Raw genomic sequence first — 18,806 nt, 5'->3', positions numbered from 1 at the left:
CGGCCGGGTAATGGCAGGGGCTCGGGGACGTGAACCGGCGCCGCTCCTCTGCGCATGCGCGCCGGGACCTTGCCCCGGCGGGCGGGGCGGGTGCTTTCCCCGCGGTCCGCACCGGGCGCGCCTGCGCAGTGGCGGCGGCGGCGATGGCGGCGGGCGGCGCGCGTCCTGGTGTGGTGCTGGGCGCCATGGAGGTGGGACGGCGCGCCGGGCCCGAGGCCAGCGCCGCGCTGCTCCGCGCCTTCCTGCGGCGCGGATACCGCCTCATCGACACCGCTTACATGTACGCGGGTGGCGAGTCCGAGCGCATCCTGGGCACGCTGCTGGCTGGCGGCACGGAACCCGGTACGGCCGGGGCCGGTCGCAGTGGGGTTGGGGTTGGGGGGGGAGGGGACGGCCCTGAGGAGAAGGGTCTTCCCTGGCAGGCTGACACCGTCCCTGAGGAGAAGGGACTTCTCCCGGGCCCGTTCCCTGAGGAGAAGGGTCTTCCCTGCCAGGCTGGCACTGTCCCTGAGGAGAAGGGACTTCTCCCGGGCCCGTTCCCTGAGGAGAAGGGACTTCTCCCGGGCCCGTTCCCTGAGGAGAAGGGTCTTCCCTGCCAGGCTGGCACTGTCCCTGAGGAGAAGGGACTTCCCCGAGGCCCATTCCCTGAGGAGAAGGGACTTCCCCGAGGCCCGTTCCCTGAGGAGAAGGGACTTCTCCCGGGCCTGTTCCCTGAGGAGAAGGGTCTTCCCTGCCAGGCTGACACTGTCCCTGAGGAGAAGTGACTTCCCCGAGGCCCATTTCCTGAGGAGAAGGGTCTTCCCTGGCAGACTGACACTGTCCCTGAGAAGGGACTTCTCCTGGGCCTGTTCCCTGAGGAGAAGGGTCTTCCCTGCTAGGCTGACACCGTCCCTGAGAAGGGACTTTGCTGGGGCCCATTCCCTGAGGAGAGGGGTCTTCCCTGCCAGGCTGACACTATCCCTGAGGAGAAGGGACTCCCCTGCTAGTGCTGACCCCCAGGCCTTGAGGAGAGGGGCCTCCCTATCTAGGGCAGACCTGCAGCCCCTAAGGAGAAGAGCCTCCCTTGCTAGGCTGACATGGTCCCCGAGGAGGGAGGCCTTCCCTGAAACCCCTTGAGCAATGCTTTCATTACATCCGTTATTCCCATTCCCCTCCTGAAGGTGGAAACGTCCCTGCTCATTCTTTCTTTCTCTCTGCCAGTGGAAGTTGCCACCAAGGCCAATCCCTGGGATGGGAAGACGCTGAAGCCCGAGAGTGTGAGATCACAGCTGGACACGTCCCTAGAGAGGCTGAAGAGGGCGAGTGTGGAGCTCTTCTACCTTCATGCTCCTGACCACGGGACCCCGGTGGAGGAGACGCTGCGTGCCTGCAATGAGCTGCACAAAGAAGTAAAGTGGAAAGTCCAAGCCTGGACCATCTCTTGAGTCCCTCCCACCACCTTTTTAAACCAGGGCTGCTTGTTGTGCCCTTCCACAGCGCCGGGTTTGTGCAACACTAGGAAGAGGGAACACAGATGACCAGGGCAAAGCCAAACAACTGACGCTCCATTGCATGCATGTTCACGTGGTGCACTTTGTTCTCAAAAGCTCTTGGAAACGTTAGAACATCTGAACTTTGCTTTCAGCCGTGTTAACTGAGTAGGTTAAGATTAGCTCTGGTAATGAGTGAAGAATTCCTGAATTGCATTAATCTAATAGCGCTATTTAAATTAGAAGGTATGACTTCAAAATGAACAGAAAATGGGAAATTTTTTTGTCAGGTCTTATAATTCATAGTCTATCTAGAAAAGGTGGACAGGGATGAGCAGAGAACTCTGGACTGAAATTTGGCAACTGTCCTTTTCACCGTATACATCTTGCAATCTGGAACTGAATACCCTTTTATTCCTCTGCAGGGAAAGTTTAAAGAACTCGGTCTATCAAACTACGCAGCGTGGGAGGTTGCAGAAATCTGCACCATCTGCAAATACAACAACTGGGTGATGCCAACTGTGTACCAGGTGAGGGATGGGGGCTTTCGTGGTCCGGCAGATCTTTTGTGGAGGCTGAGATGAATCAAATCAAAAGTATACGAGGGTTCAGATCAGAACAGCATACAGATGGTTCTCTGTCCTTACAGCAATGGTCAGTCACCGTGGGAAAGGGTCTGGGAGCCCCAAATCTCAGACCAGCCCCCAGTGTGCCAGATATAAACACAGAAAAGGAAGCTGCTGCAGTTATCTGGCAGGTCTTTTCAGGACATGCATGATTAGAAAGGTCAGTAGGTCACTTCTTGGAAAAGGCTGAGTACACACTTGTTGCTTGAGTCAGTGAGTCCCTTGATGTGGAACTTAAAAAGTTTCTGCATTATTTGCAATGCTTTAGGAAGTCTGTTCCTAAGCAGATAATAACCTTGTGTGACCCGAAGCTGCTCTTCTGGATAAGAGTATTGTCAGGGAAGGGTGGGGAAGAGGCCGCTCAGGTGCTCGTGCTCACTGTCACGAGCTAGCGTATGAAGCTCTTTGTCTCCCTCATCTTTGTGCAGGGTATGTACAATGCCACCACTCGCCAGGTGGAAGCCGAGCTGTTCCCTTGCCTGAGATACTATGGACTGCGGTTCTACGCCTACAATCCGCTTGCAGGTATGGGGAGGAAAAGGGTGAGATTGAGACAAAAACATGTGAACTGGGGGTTGTAGAAGAGCCAGTCCATCCCTAAACATGCTGCTGACCCTTTGCAGGAGGGTTGTTGACCGGCAAGTACAAGTATGAGGACAAAGACACACGCCAGCCCACTGGAAGATTTTTTGGGAATGACTGGGCTCAAGCCTACAGGGACAGGTATGTTTTGAGCTGACAAATGAGCAGGGAGATGTGGCAGGAATGGCTACGTAAAAAACCCCACACTAATCATCAGCTGAGAGGAAGCAGAACTGAGCAAAGCTCGTGCAGTGATTATGTCTGCACATGTGACTGGGGCTGCGCCTTGTGACTGAGCTTGGCAGTGTGGTTTTTAGGCTCAGCTTCCTCCCAACTCACAGCTGGGGATTGCAGAGGTCCTCAGAGGCTACAAAGAGCTGTATGAGGCTTTCTGAAAGCCTTTCATACTTGATTAGAATATAGATGTACAATTCACTGGGGGCCCCAAGGGCAATGACAGTGATTTCTCTTCTGGCAGGTACTGGAAAAAACACAATTTTGAAGGAATTGCCCTAGTAGAAAGAGCTCTGAAAATTGCTTACGGCTCCAGTGCACCAAGCCTGACCTCCGCTGCTTTGCGTTGGTTGTACAATCACTCGAAACTGCAGGTAAGAGCTTGACACGATTGTAGCTGGCAGCCTGCACAGCACCAGCAGAACTGGGCAGCTTTTGCAGCACACAAACAGGGATGGGTCTGCGTACAAACAGTTCTCTTTTAATCTGCATATCCCATGGGCCTGCAGCGTTCCAAAGTGAATATTGCTGTACAGACTCAGCCTGCCAGGCTGTAGGAGTGAGTCAGCTCTGCATTTCCCCACGGTATCCTGTGTTTATAGGATTGGAAAAAGCGGAAGATTTTAAGTGCCAGTTACTGGGGTCTTGGCTTCCCACCCAGACAACTTCCCTGCAAGGAGATGACTTCAGTCATTGGGCTAGGAAATGAATGGTTGTATTCCCCATCTCCCCAAAATATTCCCGTAGCCTCTCGTAAAGTAGGATTTGGCAGCTTTCGAGGAGTTGGCATGACCTGGGAGATGTTCTGGCCTTGTGAACAGAACTTTGTGGCGTCAGGAGTTATTGGATGTTCTTTACTGAAAAGAAATGTTTAAAGTTTGGCCCACAGTGGCTTGGGAGGTGAACTAGGTTTCTTTTGGGATCAGCAACTCCTCTTACTGCTTTCCAGGGTTCTCTTGGAGATGCAGTGATCATTGGGATGTCCAACTTGGAGCAGCTAGAGCAGAACCTTAACTACAGTGAAGAGGGTCCCCTGCTCCCACCAGTCGTGGAGGCGTTTGATGAAGCCTGGAACCTGACTGCGCACGACTGCCCCAACTATTTCCGCTAGACTAGGGTAGGGAGAAGAAAGCGGGTTTTGTGGGGGTGGATAATTGAGCACAAGTCTCTCAAAGCACGGGGGAGGTACTTACCCACCCTCCCCCTTTGATCAACGTGCAAAGGGGTTGAGATTTTTTTTTTCCCCTGTATTAACAAAGCTTTGTAGGATCCACTACCACTGTCAGCGCTTGTTGTGTTGGGCCATGCCTTATTCTTTCTCCCCTCATGGGCCTTCAGCTCTGCGCAGCACTCGCTGTGATTTAGAGATGCAGTTGATTGGGGAAAATGGACACATAATTGGGTGAAGGCCCTGGTTCTGCTTTAATACGGTATCTTCGATAATTAGGTACAAGAATAAAACCTCTTTCTAACACAGACCCTACTCTTACCTGTACCTATAACCCAGCTGGCATCTTCTTATTAGCGCTCAGTGACTTTGAGTTAAATAGCTTCTTCCGAAACTTTTATCAGAAGATAAGAGCAAACCCTCAGCATCTTCCCCAGTGTCAGGCGCGCTATGTCTAAGCTGCGCTACATTTATGTGCTTTCTGCCTGGCTTTTGTGTTTGAGGTGGCATTTCCTCAGATCCCGGGTAGTCCGACAGTAACAGGCAGCAGTGACAACCATCTGAAGTTTTATACATAGATTTATATTAAAAAAAGCAGAATTAGGTCATCTTTTACAAAGAGGTTACTTGAACTGATAGTCCTTGTCCTCCTGGTGCAAATAGGGAAGGGAAACACCCTCCTCTTTTTGTCTCTAAAATAGAGTAGAACTGTCTGGTGTCCAAGCACAAGGACTGCTGCTAGTCCTCATTGCTGTCATCACCGTCATCCTCCTCCTCCTCTTCCTCCTCCTCCTCCTCCGTGTCTCCTACAAGCTTCTGGAAGTCTCCCGTCTCAGAATTCCACAGAAATTTGATGGTGACTTTAAACTCTGCCATCTCGTAGCCGAAGAGTTTCTAGGAAAGGACACAAATCTGTCACTCCTGCTTTACTGTCTCCATGGCCAGCCTAGCAAAAACATGGCAAATACCGCTTCCAGATGGGAACTGCAACAAAGCAGGAGCCAAAATAATCGCTGTAGAGTTTTAAAACTCACATTAGGAACGCATAGGGATGTTTCCTGCACCCCACTGACACCCAGAAGTACTGCTCACCTTCCTCTGAGAACTCACACCCTCCAGCAGAATTAAACTGCACAGTTAATTATTTCACGTCGGGGGAAACGGGGGCTTGTGCTAACACCACGTTACGACGTTACTCACCAGGACGCGGGCCTGTTCGGGGGTGAGAACGTCCCCTTCTTTGCAGACTTCGTAATCTGAAAGTAGCGTCACCACTCCTGCAGGAACAAAAGCTCTTGGAATAGGCTGACAAATCCTGGATAAGCCCACTGACACGTGGGTAAGAGGTAAGACCCTCTCAAACGCCTTTCCATGCTGAGGGACTGGGTTAGGCTAGGCCTAGTTGTTTCCCCTGAAAAAGGACGTTATCTTGGAAAAACTGGGTTGTTTCACTAGTCTTTTGACACCAGTTTGGGAAGAATGGCGCAAAAAGAATATAATGAGTTCTAGTGCCAGCTGGACGAGGAGAAAGATGTCCCTCAGATTTTCTCTGAAACTAAATTCCACTCGATATTTAACATTCTCCTTAAAGATCTTACCTGTGCAGATGAAAAACGAAGGCCGCTTCACGTACCTTTCTTTAACGCCGTTGGCAATCCCAGCTGCCGTAACTGAGGCTCCATGGAGTGGGGGAACTGCTCCAAGGGCCCCGTGTCTAGGCTCACCGTGTATGTTGCCTTGTTGCCTGCGCGGGCAAAGTCCACCTCTTTGAATTTGGAGAACCACCTGAGACGGAGAGGGGTAACGAGATGTGAGAACGTCCCTAGGCTATGACGAGGATTATGGCGCAGCTCGCCATAACTTCTTCCCCACTGTTGGAGGGACGGCGGAGAAAGCCGAGCGAAAAAGCCTTGTAAGATTGTCGCTGCTTTAAGAGAAACATCAGCGAGTAGAAAAAAGGCTGCTCGGCATTTCGAAACCACAGCTGCAAGATGCGTACTTACTCGTCCACCTCGTCTTTGGTGCGGTTAGTGAAGAGGAGACCGACCTCGCCTCTCAGGTGTTTGCTGACCTGCAAGGAAGAGCCCGTCCGTGGGACTCAGGCAGCACCCTGGCGCCAAGCCCCTGCCCTTCAGTCCCACACGGCCACCGTGGCTCCACCAACAACACAGCTTTCACATCGCGATAATGGAGGGAGTCAATTAAAACACCCGCAGAAAGGCCACCTGAGGAAGCTCCGATGTCCCTCCACATTTATTCCGTGACACAGCTGCCACAGAGCTTTAGGACGTGCAGAAAAGATTAAAAAAAAACCCCAAAACAATCCCCCCGGCCCCTACCTTGTGCAGATTCTCCTTGTACTCGCTGCTCGGCTCCCGTCCCAGCGCCACCATCATCACTTTGTTCTTCCCGAAGAAGATCCTGGGGCGGGAGGAGATGAAGAGGAGGATGAAGAAGAGGAGGAGGAGGAGGCTGCAGCTGTCAGCTCCCCCGCGCCCCAGCTCACCTGCTGTGCTTCCAAGCGTTCCGGACATCTTTGAGTTTGTTGTTCCTCATGTTGGCGACGGAGAACACGAAGATGTACTTGTAGGTGTCCACGCATCGCCGCAGCTGTAAGGCAGCGGTTAACCGGGAGCGGGGCACCGGCCACCGGGGTACCGGAGCACCGGGCCGCACTTACCTCAGTGATAAGCGCCTGCTTGGCCTCCAAGCCTTTCCTGGGCGTCCGCGTCAGGGAGACTACGGGGAATGGAGCAGAGCGGGGACGTTAGGGCGGGGATGGGGGAGAAGCGGAGCGGGGGACACCGGGGGCAAGTCGGGGCGCTCACCTTTACGGTCCCGCTTGGACTTCGGCATGGCGCCGCCGTGCTTCGAGGCCCCCTTTCCGGCTCCGAGCGGGCTGCTGGGAACGCCCGCGGGCTGCCCTGCGCGCTGCCTGCGTTCACCTGACGGCGCTCATGCGAGTTTTTCGCTCAGGCGGGGGCGCGGGCAGCCCCGAGGCGTTAAGGTCCCCTCGGCGCCGGGATCGCGGCCGGCCGCTGCCATGGCGGCGGGGCTCTGGGTGCTGTTGCTGCTGCCGCCGCTGACGGCCGCCGTCTATGAGGACCAAGTGGGCAAGTTCGACTGGTGGGTGCTGGGGGAAAGCCGGGGGGGTCCCCACCGCGCCGGGGTCCTCCTCCTGCAAGCAGGTTTCCTGCTGCAGTCGCTCGTCGGGCCTTCCCCGTCCCGCCCCCTCAGCCGAGGTGCCCCGTTGTCCCGTCTCACCCCCGCTCGCGTTTCCTCTCCCAGGAGGCAGCAGTACGTGGGGAAGCTCAAGTTCGCCTCCTTGGAGGCCTCGCAGGGTTCGAAGAAGCTCATCGTGGCCACCGAGAAGAACGTCGTGGCCGCCCTGAACTCCAGGAGCGGCGAAATCCGTGAGTGAAGCGGGGTTTTGTGGTGGGGAGTACACCTGTTGTGCTCGGGCTAACGTGTCAATGAAGTTGCATTATGTTTTTATACTGATAAATTAATGCTGGTGATACTGCTTTGTCAGACTGAGAGGATTCAGCGGGTGGTTCAAAAGCTGTTGCTTAGGGCAGACAGACTGTTCTTTGCATAAATTTATTGCCATAAAGAGACTAGATTTAAAAATAATAACAAACAAATGCCTTTAGGGGGAACAAATCTTGTTCTCACTTAACTCTGTTTCCTTCAGTGTGGCGCCATGTAGACAAGGGAACCCCTGAAGGAGCAATAGATGCGATGCTGATCCATGGGCAGGGTAAGGAGAGCATGCAGATGGTGTGTTGGGGCTAGCAGTTGTTTTTGTACGTGGGATCTCAACCACGTGTTGGACCCCAGGTTGAACTTGCCAGAATTCATTGCCTTGTTGATCTGTGGAGGGATACAAGTTCTGTGTTCGTCTTCTTTTCTTAATTTCCCGGGCAGATGCCATCACTTTGTCCAATGCTGGACGTATTTTGCGTTCCTGGGAGACCAACATCGGAGGGTTGAACTGGGAGACGTCACTGGACACTGGCAGGTAGGCTTTGGTGTTTGCACTGTCTTTTTCTCTTTGTGACGCTGGTCTAGGAAGGAAAAAAAGGAGTTGTTGACATTGTCTGGACTTGCATTATGGAGAAAGATTAGTCAGATGTAAAGTTTCCAAAATAACATTTAGATGGATTCTTTATGAGTACCTGAACTTTGTGGTTAAATCTAATGCTATTTCTATTTCTCAGCAAACCAGTAAGATAAAAAGATACAAATTTTTTTCATAGATGGATTTTCTCTTTAAATATACAATATGTTCAACCTGTGTCTGGTTTGGGGTGTTTGGATTCTAGCCTAATGCTCTCTGTTGAGATCAGCAAAGACAGATAAAGTGGGCTATAAATTGCACTTCAAGACTGATGTTAAGTGTTTGAAGAAGGTCTTCAAACAGAGCATTGGGGTTTTTTTTCCTAGCATAAAATAATTTTCTAATTTATTGTCTCTGACCTGTGCTTAGTTTCCAGGTGGCTAGTTTGGTGGGGCTACAGGATGTGGTGAAATATGTGGCAGTCCTGAAGAAGGCAGCCATCTCTCTTCACTACCTTTCCAATGGGCACCAGAAATGGGTGGAACACTTACCAGAAAGGTAAGAACATATTTTAAGTAGAAGTGTAAACTTCTGATAGGGAGCCTGTTGCATTGGAGAGGAAAGGATGCTGTACTTGCCTTATGCTTTTGAAAACATCTGAAAAAACTAGTGTGAGAAAACAATGCTTCATGGTTGCTGCCTCTCTTGCAGTGAGAGTACTCAGTACCAGTTGTTGTATTCCCATGGGACTGGAGTGATCCACGTGCTTGGAATTGTTCCCCAGAGCCACTTGAACATTTTAACATTCAGTGTAGAAGATGGAGAAATGACAAAACAGGTAGAGCTCAATTATGAATCCAAAATACTGAATTTGATGTTAACAAATGTACTTGCAACTAGATGGCTGTGGTGTGGTGTGCAGAGTAATTCGTTGTTGTTGTAGTACAGATAAATTTCCTTTTCACTGTGGTATTGCCTATGGGCCGATAGATGGATTTCACTGCTGAATGCCCTGAAAGCAAAACTGAATTAGACTTGCAGCTGTTAGTCAAGACTATCTTGGAAATCTCAGGCTGATCGATAATTTCTCTTAGGGTCATGGGTAAAAATAATTCTGACTAAAATTCTTGGTTGTGTCCAAGTGGGTTCTTTGAAGATTTCATTCTGTTGGCAACTTCATCTCTTTGTTTATGTCTTGCTTGGCAGATCAGAGTAGCAGCCCCGTGGCTGAAGAGCTTAAACGGTGTGTGCAGTGTGGTGGGGGAGGCAGTGCTGGTGTGCATGGACATGGGCACGCATTCGCTCTATGTCTGCTCCTTGGAGACAGAGCAGGAGATGAAGCAGATCCCGCTGCAGGTGAGAAGTGCTGGAAGAGCATTGTACGCAATTTGTCGTCCAACTGGTTTAGTGCCTGACTGAGCCTGGCGGCATAGGGAGTTCTCCTATCGGTAAACTACAGGATGATTGAAGAGGTGGGGGGGATAATGATCCATAAATGGAGGGAAGGGAGAGAAAACTTTTTTTCTAATCATTCCTTCTGGATTGATGTCTTCAGAGCTTTGCTCTGATGGGACCCTAGGCCTCATTGGTTGTGCTTTGTTTATCCTGACATGGTGAACCTTTTCATAAAGCTTATATTGCTGCTGAGAAAAGGAAAGTATTAGTTTTGGTGAAGAAAAAGTTCTCATGAACACATATGCTTGTCTCCCTTTCACAGTCGCTTGACCTGGAGTTTGCTGATGGCTTCCAGCCCAGGATATTGGCCACTCAACCCAATGTAATCAGTGCTTCACGGACTCAGTTCTTCCTGCAGCTGTCTCCAAGCCACTTCTCTCTGTTGCAGTACAAACATGGGCTGCTCAGCCACCTTCGGGACTTCCAGCAGGTAACCAAGATAAATGTACTCAAGGGACAGGGCCATCTACAGCTTAAAATTCTTTAAAACAAATGAATACCCTTGTACTAAGTGTTCTGAGTGAACTGCTGAGCTTCTCATTTTGATTGTGCTCTTGGCTGCAACACTTGAAAACCATTTGATTTCATTTGTACTAGCTGCTGAAATATTTCCAGACATCAGTGTACGTATGCTTTGTTGCCAACAACTGCCAGTGTTGAGGTAGTTTCCTGGTTTTGAGCTGGATAGACACGTGTGTCTAAGTGGCCAGTGGTGCAGCAGTACTTTTATTAGGCCAGCTGAGAGGTTTTGAAAAGCAAGCAAGCTTTAAAAAGCTCAGTAACACTGGACATAATGGTTCAAAAGCCTGTGGTGGGTCAACTGTTTCCATCTGTATGAAAAGTATTTTCAGTCTTACAATAGAGTTGTTTTTTTTTTAATTTATTTGGCGACACAATGAAATTTAAAATTTGGCTGTGAAAGATTTTTAATTCCAGTATGGCTTAATTTGCTGCACAGGTAGTTTTTGGTGGGGTTTGGGGATTTTCTTGTTTATTTTATGATTTCCTGCTATTTTTTTTTCTTTTCAGGCAGCTCTGGTGAGTTTTGCAACAACTGGGGAGAAAACTGTGGCTGCTGTCCTGACCTGCAGGAGTGAACTGGTGAGTACAATTTGCCTGTACTATGTAACCAGCACAGCTCTAGAGTGGATATGCACTGGGGGTGGGTTCCACAAGTGTTTTCCTTCACAGGCCCAGAGATGGGTAGTAACTTGAGGAAGATATAATTAGCTTGTCAGACATATGAAGACAGTGGTAATGCAAGTAGGTCTTGATTACATCCAGCTGAGGCTGTCTCTGGCTTGATGGAGCACGCTGTCCTCTGTGCAGCCTGTTTCAGCCTTGTTTATTGTGGGTATGTAACCTACGAATCAGCTTTACTGATCAATAGAGGATTTCAGTTCTTAGGGATATCAAACTTAGTAAGGTTTCATTTTTATCAGGAATAGAATAAAATGGTATAAAACAGAACTGTTTTCTGCCTGTTTTCAGAGTCAAGCTGAGACTTGTCAGGCACTCAAAAAGTATTATTTTTTTTATACTCTTACTGGGGTCTGAAGCCATGTTATCTCTTCTCATCCTCATTTCAGAAACCTGGAGGTTCTGATGGCCTTCATGCTGGAAGTACTCTGGAGGATTCCCGGAAGCAGGTACGAAGCATGCTCGTTCCCAAGAACAGCAGAAGTTCTTGACAGTCTGTTTCATTCCTTTGCGTGCAGGAACAGAATGGAAAAGGTGTTACACCATCTTTTTGGAGACTGATGTTTTGTAGCAGCTGCATATGTATAATCTAAAAATATCTCAAAGCCACAGTTCTTGCTGAATATGAAATCATTCTGGAGAATTTGGTGTGGCATGTATGTTTAACTCAGCTATTTTCTGCCTGTTGTTATAGGAATCCTTAACCTGTTCCAATCAAACCTACAATATTAATCTTTACCTGGTTGAAACTGGACAAAGATTGTTGGATACCACAATTACTTTTAACCTGGAGCAGAGCGGCGCCAAGCCACAGCAGGTGAGCAGGGAGAGATTATTTCAGTCTTGTGGTTTATCAGACTTGCAGTGCCCTCCCTACCCTGATTTGGCAGGATTGGTAGATCCATTCAGACAAGGTGAAAAGCATTCTGCAGACACACTGGATTACTGCATGCAATCACACTGTTTGCTCTTGTGTCACCCAAGAGTTCTGTTTTCTCCAAGGAGATGATATGGTCATTAACCTCACGGTTTTGCTTGCTCTTTTTTTCCAGCTATACATCCAAGTTTTCCTGAAGAAGGATGACTCTGTGGGCTATCGAGCCTTGGTGCAAACAGAGGACCACATGCTAATGTTCCTCCAGCAGCCAGGTAACTGGCACAAACAGCTAGCTTACTCCATTTTTAACAGTGCACACCTTGTCACTGTAGGACAAGAAGAAAATTCCAAGTCCCAAATGATTATATTTTACCACTGCTTTGTTTGGAAAGTGACAAAATTAATTTAACTATTCTAAGTGCCATGAAAGATACTGGAGACTCACCTTCACAAGACATCTCATCTGAGAAAACAGTTCTGCAGTGCTCTTTGTATAGACAGAGCCTTTGAATTTCATGGTTTTTCTGCAGATTTCAAAACCTTCTGTAGGATGAGAGTCTAAGTCCTGTTGTAGATCTTCCTCAAGGTTTCTTCAGAAAAGATCCTTATGGCAAATATGTTAATTTGCAGAAAGGGTTGAAAGTCCATCTCAGTGACATGAATTTTCTAGGGTTTAAAGGGCATCCAGATGTTCACACTGTGTATCTCTTATTTTAAGTAGACTTAATGACTGTAACCCTTTTAAAACATCAGATTGCTTTTACTGTTCCTGTGGGGGTTTTTTTGACAGTGGCTCCAGTTGCATAAGGTATTTGTCTTTTATGAAAAAGCTAATCACATGTTATTAGAGAGATATACACTATTTTGCATTTCATTAAGAGCAGTGAATTGCATTGGAAGGGCCTACTGGAAGAAGCTTCTATACTGAGTGATGATTTTTCCTCCAAAAGTCTATTCCCAGGTACTAAATTGATTTTCCAATATTCTACTTATTTGTCTTTCCAGGAAAAGTTGTATGGAGTAGAGAGGAATCATTAGCAGAAGTGGTAAGCTTGGAGATGGTGGATCTACCTCTGACAGGCGCACAGGCTGAGTTGGAGGGAGAATTTGGAAAGAAAGCAGGTAAACCATAGACTTAATAGAATTACTTTTAGGCATGTGAGTTTGTTTTTCTTCCTGAAAAAATGTATTTATTGTCTTTGCTTTCATCTGAGCTGTGAGTTATGATTCAAAGTTCTACTGATGGCAATTAAAATGAGCAGAAATAAACCCATCTCTGTCTAAACTTTTGAAGTGCAATGCCAAATGCAGATGGCATAAGCGTATTACATTGTTATACTCAAAATCAACAGTCAGCAGTGATAGGAGGGGTTTGGCCATCTCTCCTAAACGTTTCCCTTTGACCCTTTCTGGAAGACTCGTTTGCAATAGCTTTTGTTTTTGCTTTGTTTTGTTTTTTCTTGCTGTCCTGGATGCAGCCATTCAAGGTAACCTCAGTCTGCATGCAGTGTTTTCTAACATTTCTTACTAATGCTTCTTAGTGGAATTTGATGTCCTCTATGCTTGCTTTCCTTAGTGGTGAAATATAGTTGAAGTCTGGTGTTTTGCTTATTTTGAGAAGATAAATATAAACCCTGATTGGGCAGAATTAAGTGGTTTTTTACTTCAGGAGCTTGTCTTGCTCTGAGAAATGAATGCAGAGGGAGATATAGACCGTATAGGCGGGTAAGCTCTAGCTGGGCACTTGCTGTGAGTGTACTGGTGAGAAAGAAGAAATACAAAGGAAGAGATGATGTACTCTGCAAGAAGGTTTGCTTTCAGTTGATGAGGGCATCTTTCGGAATGAGCTATAGCACTGTGAAGCGGGAAAAGGTTGGTAAATGCCAGAGCCTATCACAGAAATGGTAACTATAACTCTGCTATTGTGGAGTGGGAGGCAGAGGCAAAGAATTACCATAGGTTCATGCATGGCAGCATTTCTTTTACTTGCTGAGGCCATAATTCCAATTATGGAGTGGGACATAATGTTTTTTCCCTCTTGTTATCACCGTTGGTCTATTTGCAGATGGTTTGTTGGGGATGTTTCTGAAGCGGCTGTCCTCCCAACTTATCCTGCTGCAAGCCTGGACCGCCCATCTTTGGAAGATGTTCTATGATGCAAGGAAACCCCGGAGCCAGATTAAAAATGAGATTAACATTGACAATTTGGCCAGAGATGAATTCAACCTCCAGAAGATGATGGTGATGGTCACCGCTTCGGGAAAGGTGAGGAAGCCAGGGTAGGAATCTGTTTCTAGACTGTAGCAAAGAGTTTCAGCTCTGAATTCCCACCCCCGTTTTAGCCAGGCTTTGGGCAGGATGTTGTGAGGAGATGGGCAGAATGTTTTGTGGTAGCTTCAGAGAGGGACTAGGACTCCTCTTTCTTTGTTATATCCCAAAGAAAGATGTGGTGCTTGAATGTGAGAGATGCGTTGTTCTAAACTTTGGCTTTACTGTGTGTCTTTGCTCAGCTTTTTGGTATTGAAAGCAGTTCTGGCACCATCCTGTGGAAGCAGTATCTCAGGAATGTGAGACCAGGCTCCTCCTTTAAGCTGATGGTCCAAAGAACAACAGCCCATTTCCCACACCCTCCACAATGTACCTTGCTTGTTAAGGACAAGGTGAGTCCCTTTCCTCTATCCCTCCATTGAACTTGGTTAGCATGGAAATCTGCCCTTTCAAAGGGCAGAAGAAAGTATCTTTCTGGGTATCGTCTGGTTATCACTGGCGTGGGGAGAGGAGGAGATTGAGAGCTGGAAGGAAGCAGACACACAATCTTAAAAAAATGTAAGGATGCTCATCTTGAGGCCTTTTATTGAAACAAAGGAAATAATTTCATCCAGTTTCTTTCATCATGTGAGTTAAGTCATGTGTGGTCTCCATTAGCTAGGTGACAATGGCTGTCCTTTAGCTAGCTGCAGAATGTTTTGTACTCCATACATGAGGGAGGAGGAGATGTGTTGAGACTGCCTCAGTAGGTGGCAGATAGATTTTAGTTAAAGCCATGAACACTGTGTTGTGCCACGGTATGGTTTTGGTAGAGAAAGGTGAGATAGAATATATGCATGTCCAAACAGAATATTTTGAGGATGGAATAGCTGAATCCAGGGTATGAATGGTCGACACCAGCAAGTAACAGATAGAAAAACAGCTCTCTTTTCTGCCTTAGAAAAAATGTTGCATCTTGTTTGTTTTTTAGGAAACCAAAATGAGCTTTCTGTATGTCTTTAACCCCATCTTTGGGAAGAGAAGTCAAGTAGCTCCCCCTGTTTTGAAGCGTCCAATACTTCAGACTTTGCTTCTGCCTATTATGGATCAAGACTATGCCAAAGTACTACTCTTGATCGATGATGAGTACAAGGTAAATTGCTTTGCTTGGAGGCAGTTTTCTTCATGTTCTGGTTAATTATTCCCCTCCCTTTCGGAGCAAGATTTAAACAAAAAAAATGCTGTTGAGTCACATTTCACAGAAAACTATGAGGTTATTCTGGTAAGACAGACCTCATCCTGATAAGCATGTTTGAAATAATCTTTCTGTGTTTGTTTGTATTTTTTTTTGTTTAGTTGGGTTTTTTTGGTTTTTGTTTTGGGTTTGTTTTTTTTTTTTGTATGTGCATCCATTGGTTTTTAACCTGTATATCAATTCTTCTTTTCCAGGTTACAGCTTTCCCAGCAACTAAAAATGTCCTTCGTCAGTTAGAAGAAATAGCCCATTCTATCTTTTTTTATCTAGTGGATGCTGAGCAGGGAAAACTCTCTGGATTCAGGCTGAAAAAGGTATGGAAGACTCATTACAGTCTAAATGACTTAATTTTCCTAAATGTCCTCTGGATGATGGTATATCACTTCATTTGGTTTACGGAGTTTTGCTCAGAATAGAAAGAGTTCAGCCTCAAAATGTGCCTAAGAAACTTTTAAAATTCAAAAGCAGAGAAAGCTCCCAGCATCTGATTGGTGGAGATGGTGTCTTTTAAGGACAAGATAAAACCTTCTATGTCATGCTTTTTTCTTGCAGGACCTGACAACGGAGGAGAGTTGGGAGGTGGTTATACCCACAGAAGTACAGAGAATAGTGACTGTGAAAGGGAAGAGGTCCAATGAGCACGTGCACTCCCAGGGCCGTGTGATGGGAGACCGCAGTGTTCTCTATAAGGTGCCGTTGGAAGTTTTTGTTGACTTTTTCTTGATGTATTGCTCACGGGAAGATCTCAGCACTGTTTCTAGGTGCTACATTTTGATTAACTGCCCTGTAGTGCTATTTTTTTCTATAAATGCACCAGTGTCCATAACCCTCTGCAGAAGATGCTAATTTTGCTGGAGATTTCCTTTATAAAATGTTTTCATGCAGCAATTAAGTCAGTCAGACATCTGATGATGGGGAAACAGCTGCTTGATTTCTTCAGGTGATTTGTGCTAATAAGATACTTCATTTATTATATGCTTAGTCCCAGATGAAATGCAGATAAATGAGGTGCCTGTGGCACTAAAGTGGGGAGGTCTTAGTTGTTTGGTTTTTTTCTTTTTCTCTAGTCCTTGAATCCAAACCTGCTTGCTGTGGTGACAGAGAGCACAGATACGCATCATGAGCGCACTTTCATTGGAATATATCTGATTGATGGAGTCACAGGCAGGATCATCCACTCTTCGGTACAGAAGAAAGCAAAGGGACCTGTCCACATTGTTCATTCAGAGAACTGGGTGGTGGTAAGAAGTTATTCTTGTCGTCTTCTTTACATTTGGGAGGTAGGGGCAGTTGCTGAACCTGTATGGAGAATACTTTTTGACCATGCTCTGTGATTTCCTGCCGCCTCTGTATTATTGACTCTGCTTGCCTCGCATTCCTAAAAATCTTCTCTTGTTTCAGTACCAGTACTGGAACACGAAGGCACGTCGGAACGAGTTCACTGTGCTGGAGCTGTATGAGGGGACGGAGCAATACAATGCTACAGCCTTCAGTTCCCTTGACCGCCCGATTTTACCTCAGGTCCTCCAGCAATCTTATATCTTCCCATCTGCTATCAGTGCCATGGAGGCCACCATCACCGAGCGTGGCATCACCAGCCGTCACTTGCTCAGTAAGTCCATGCTGCTCTGTGTTTATGCTACCTGCACAAGCCATGTTTCACACTGAAAATCAAGCAAAATGCAGTTTACTGCCAAAAATCCTGCCTGTAGGCTGCCCTGGACTCCTGGCAAGTTCACGGATAAGCACGAAGATAGCATTTATGTTAGGTGTTAGAAAATGCTGTCAGAAATGGCCATTTTTAAGATGCATTTCTTTTAATGTACAGTTGGGCTTCCCTCCGGGGCCATCCTCTCCCTTCCAAAGGCTCTGCTGGATCCTCGCCGCCCAGAGATCCCTACGGAACAAAGCAGGTAAAGAAAGCGCGATAACTGCTGGGAAAAGCTGCTAAATTTGCTGGTTTAGGTCAGCTTGCGGTGATCAAACTAGGAAATGCAGATGATGTCCTTCGTGTGCTATTTGCTTGGGTTTTGATTTCTTTTTAAATGCCTTTCAGAGAAGAGAACTTGATTCCATACTCCCCTGATGTGCAGATCCATGCCGAGAGGTTTATCAACTACAATCAAACCATATCGCGAATGAGAGGGATTTATACGGCTCCCTCTGGCCTCGAGTCTACTTGTTTGGTGAGTGCAGGGTGGAGGATTCGATGTAGGACCGTGGAGTTTGTGGGTAGAGCAGCATGATACTGCGGCAGGGAGGTCTGCAACTTCCCATTACGTGGCTGCTCACCGCTTAAACATTTCTTGTTTTAATCAGGACTATAGACTCTGCGTCAATCATTTTTGATGTATCTGGTTTTATGCTCAAAGCTGCATTACCAGCTCACGATCTCATCTCTTTAGGTTGTTGCGTACGGCCTGGACATCTACCAGACCCGAGTGTACCCATCGAAGCAGTTTGATGTCCTAAAAGATGACTATGACTACGTGCTGATAAGCAGCGTCCTCTTCGGGCTGGTTTTTGCTACTATGATCACAAAGAGACTTGCTCAGGTGAAGCTGCTGAACCGTGCCTGGCGGTAGGGCTGCGGGCGAACCGAAGGCTGAGGCTGGAGAAGGTGTCTGAGATTCGGACTGGCTGAAGATCTGCCGCCCTGCATTGCTGCTGGGTTCGGTGAGAAATTCCAGCTCGCGTGACTGATGGATGCAAACATCTGTATTACATTTTTGCTGGAAGAGAATTTGGGAGGAAAAGCTGCTAGCGCAACAAAATGGTACGCTGCATGTCTCCCAGCGAGAAGAAATGGAAGAGAAATGGAAAAGAGACATCGGTCTGTTATGACTAAAAAAGAACTCTCCCAAACCTCCGTTAAAGCCCTAAAAGCTGCCATCACGTCATCTCCCCGCTGTTAGTGAAGATAATAGTAAGGACGCGTGCCCTCTCGATCCTCGCCTCTTCCTCAGCCCCAGCCATGACGAACGTCTTGGCGAGAGGAGGACGGAGGGTTGTCGGCTGCTGTGATGTGAATGCTAGACTTTGGTAATGCGCGAGCTACTGTATGGGAGGCCTGAGAAGAGGAGGAGCCGTTGGGTCGTTTCATTAGGAAGAAGGTTAGAAATTGGGTGGATGTCGGCGGGAAACGGCCTCGTCGGGTCACTGAGTTACGTTGCAGGGCTGTGGGAGGAATTTGAATGCAAAGTCTCTCCATGTTCTTTATTTATTATGATGATAACGTTAGTTCCTTCCCATTTTTCTTTACATTTTCCCATATTTGGTGTACAACACTGGGGTTAAGGTGTCAGGAGCGAAGAACCTCGCAGCCTTTCCCCTCCGGATAATGGCTGTTAACTCTTTGTACGTGGATTTAAATTGTCATGATCGAATTTCGCAGCGAGTTGTGCCCCCGTGAGAGGCCGTGTCCTATCAGCCACCTCCCCAGTGCGCAGATCGCCTCAATAAAAGCCGTGTGCTGAGGAGCAGTAAGTGTTTTTTGGGTTTTTTTGTTGGTTTTGGGGTTTTTTTTCCATCTTTCGGGCTATTCGAAGCCCTCGCCCTGGGGCTGCGCCCAAACCGCCGGGGCAGGGCGCCACATCGCGCATGCGCGCTCCCCTCCCTCCCCGCCGGGCGCGG

General features: G+C 47.6%; 3 protein-coding genes across 3 annotated transcripts; 2 read left to right on the top strand and 1 right to left on the bottom strand.

The window, feature by feature from the left end:
* The first annotated feature begins 115 nt into the window (after nucleotides 1-115).
* Nucleotides 116-4,385, top strand: AKR7A2 (aldo-keto reductase family 7 member A2). Its single transcript, XM_069782381.1, has 7 exons — nucleotides 116-342; nucleotides 1,201-1,388; nucleotides 1,895-1,999; nucleotides 2,524-2,620; nucleotides 2,719-2,818; nucleotides 3,156-3,285; nucleotides 3,861-4,385. Exons 1-7 carry the CDS (start codon nucleotides 144-146, stop codon nucleotides 4,020-4,022), a joined length of 981 nt encoding a protein of 326 aa, XP_069638482.1. The 5' UTR covers nucleotides 116-143; the 3' UTR covers nucleotides 4,023-4,385.
* A 255-nt stretch (nucleotides 4,386-4,640) lies between these two features.
* MRTO4 (MRT4 homolog, ribosome maturation factor) lies at nucleotides 4,641-7,016 on the bottom strand. Its single transcript, XM_069782386.1, has 8 exons — nucleotides 6,908-7,016; nucleotides 6,760-6,818; nucleotides 6,586-6,689; nucleotides 6,419-6,500; nucleotides 6,083-6,150; nucleotides 5,713-5,864; nucleotides 5,280-5,356; nucleotides 4,641-4,973 (listed from the first exon to the last, which is right to left on the bottom strand). The coding sequence occupies exons 1-8, from the start codon at nucleotides 6,933-6,935 to the stop codon at nucleotides 4,818-4,820; spliced, it is 726 nt and encodes a 241-aa protein (XP_069638487.1). The 5' UTR covers nucleotides 6,936-7,016; the 3' UTR covers nucleotides 4,641-4,817.
* Nucleotides 6,919-18,659, top strand: EMC1 (ER membrane protein complex subunit 1). Its single transcript, XM_069782380.1, has 23 exons — nucleotides 6,919-7,205; nucleotides 7,368-7,492; nucleotides 7,774-7,839; nucleotides 8,007-8,100; nucleotides 8,569-8,697; nucleotides 8,851-8,977; nucleotides 9,346-9,495; nucleotides 9,857-10,024; nucleotides 10,624-10,695; nucleotides 11,184-11,243; nucleotides 11,489-11,611; nucleotides 11,847-11,943; nucleotides 12,677-12,793; nucleotides 13,737-13,936; nucleotides 14,182-14,331; nucleotides 14,910-15,071; nucleotides 15,368-15,487; nucleotides 15,726-15,863; nucleotides 16,241-16,414; nucleotides 16,575-16,785; nucleotides 17,002-17,086; nucleotides 17,230-17,359; nucleotides 17,579-18,659. The coding sequence occupies exons 1-23, from the start codon at nucleotides 6,934-6,936 to the stop codon at nucleotides 17,756-17,758; spliced, it is 3,150 nt and encodes a 1,049-aa protein (XP_069638481.1). The 5' UTR covers nucleotides 6,919-6,933; the 3' UTR covers nucleotides 17,759-18,659.
* Nucleotides 18,660-18,806: the final 147 nt, after the last annotated feature.

The sequence above is a fragment of the Haliaeetus albicilla genome, chromosome 4, assembly GCF_947461875.1.
Source record: "Haliaeetus albicilla chromosome 4, bHalAlb1.1, whole genome shotgun sequence".
NCBI lineage: Eukaryota > Metazoa > Chordata > Aves > Accipitriformes > Accipitridae > Haliaeetus > Haliaeetus albicilla.
This window is presented reverse-complemented; position numbering and strand designations above follow the sequence as displayed.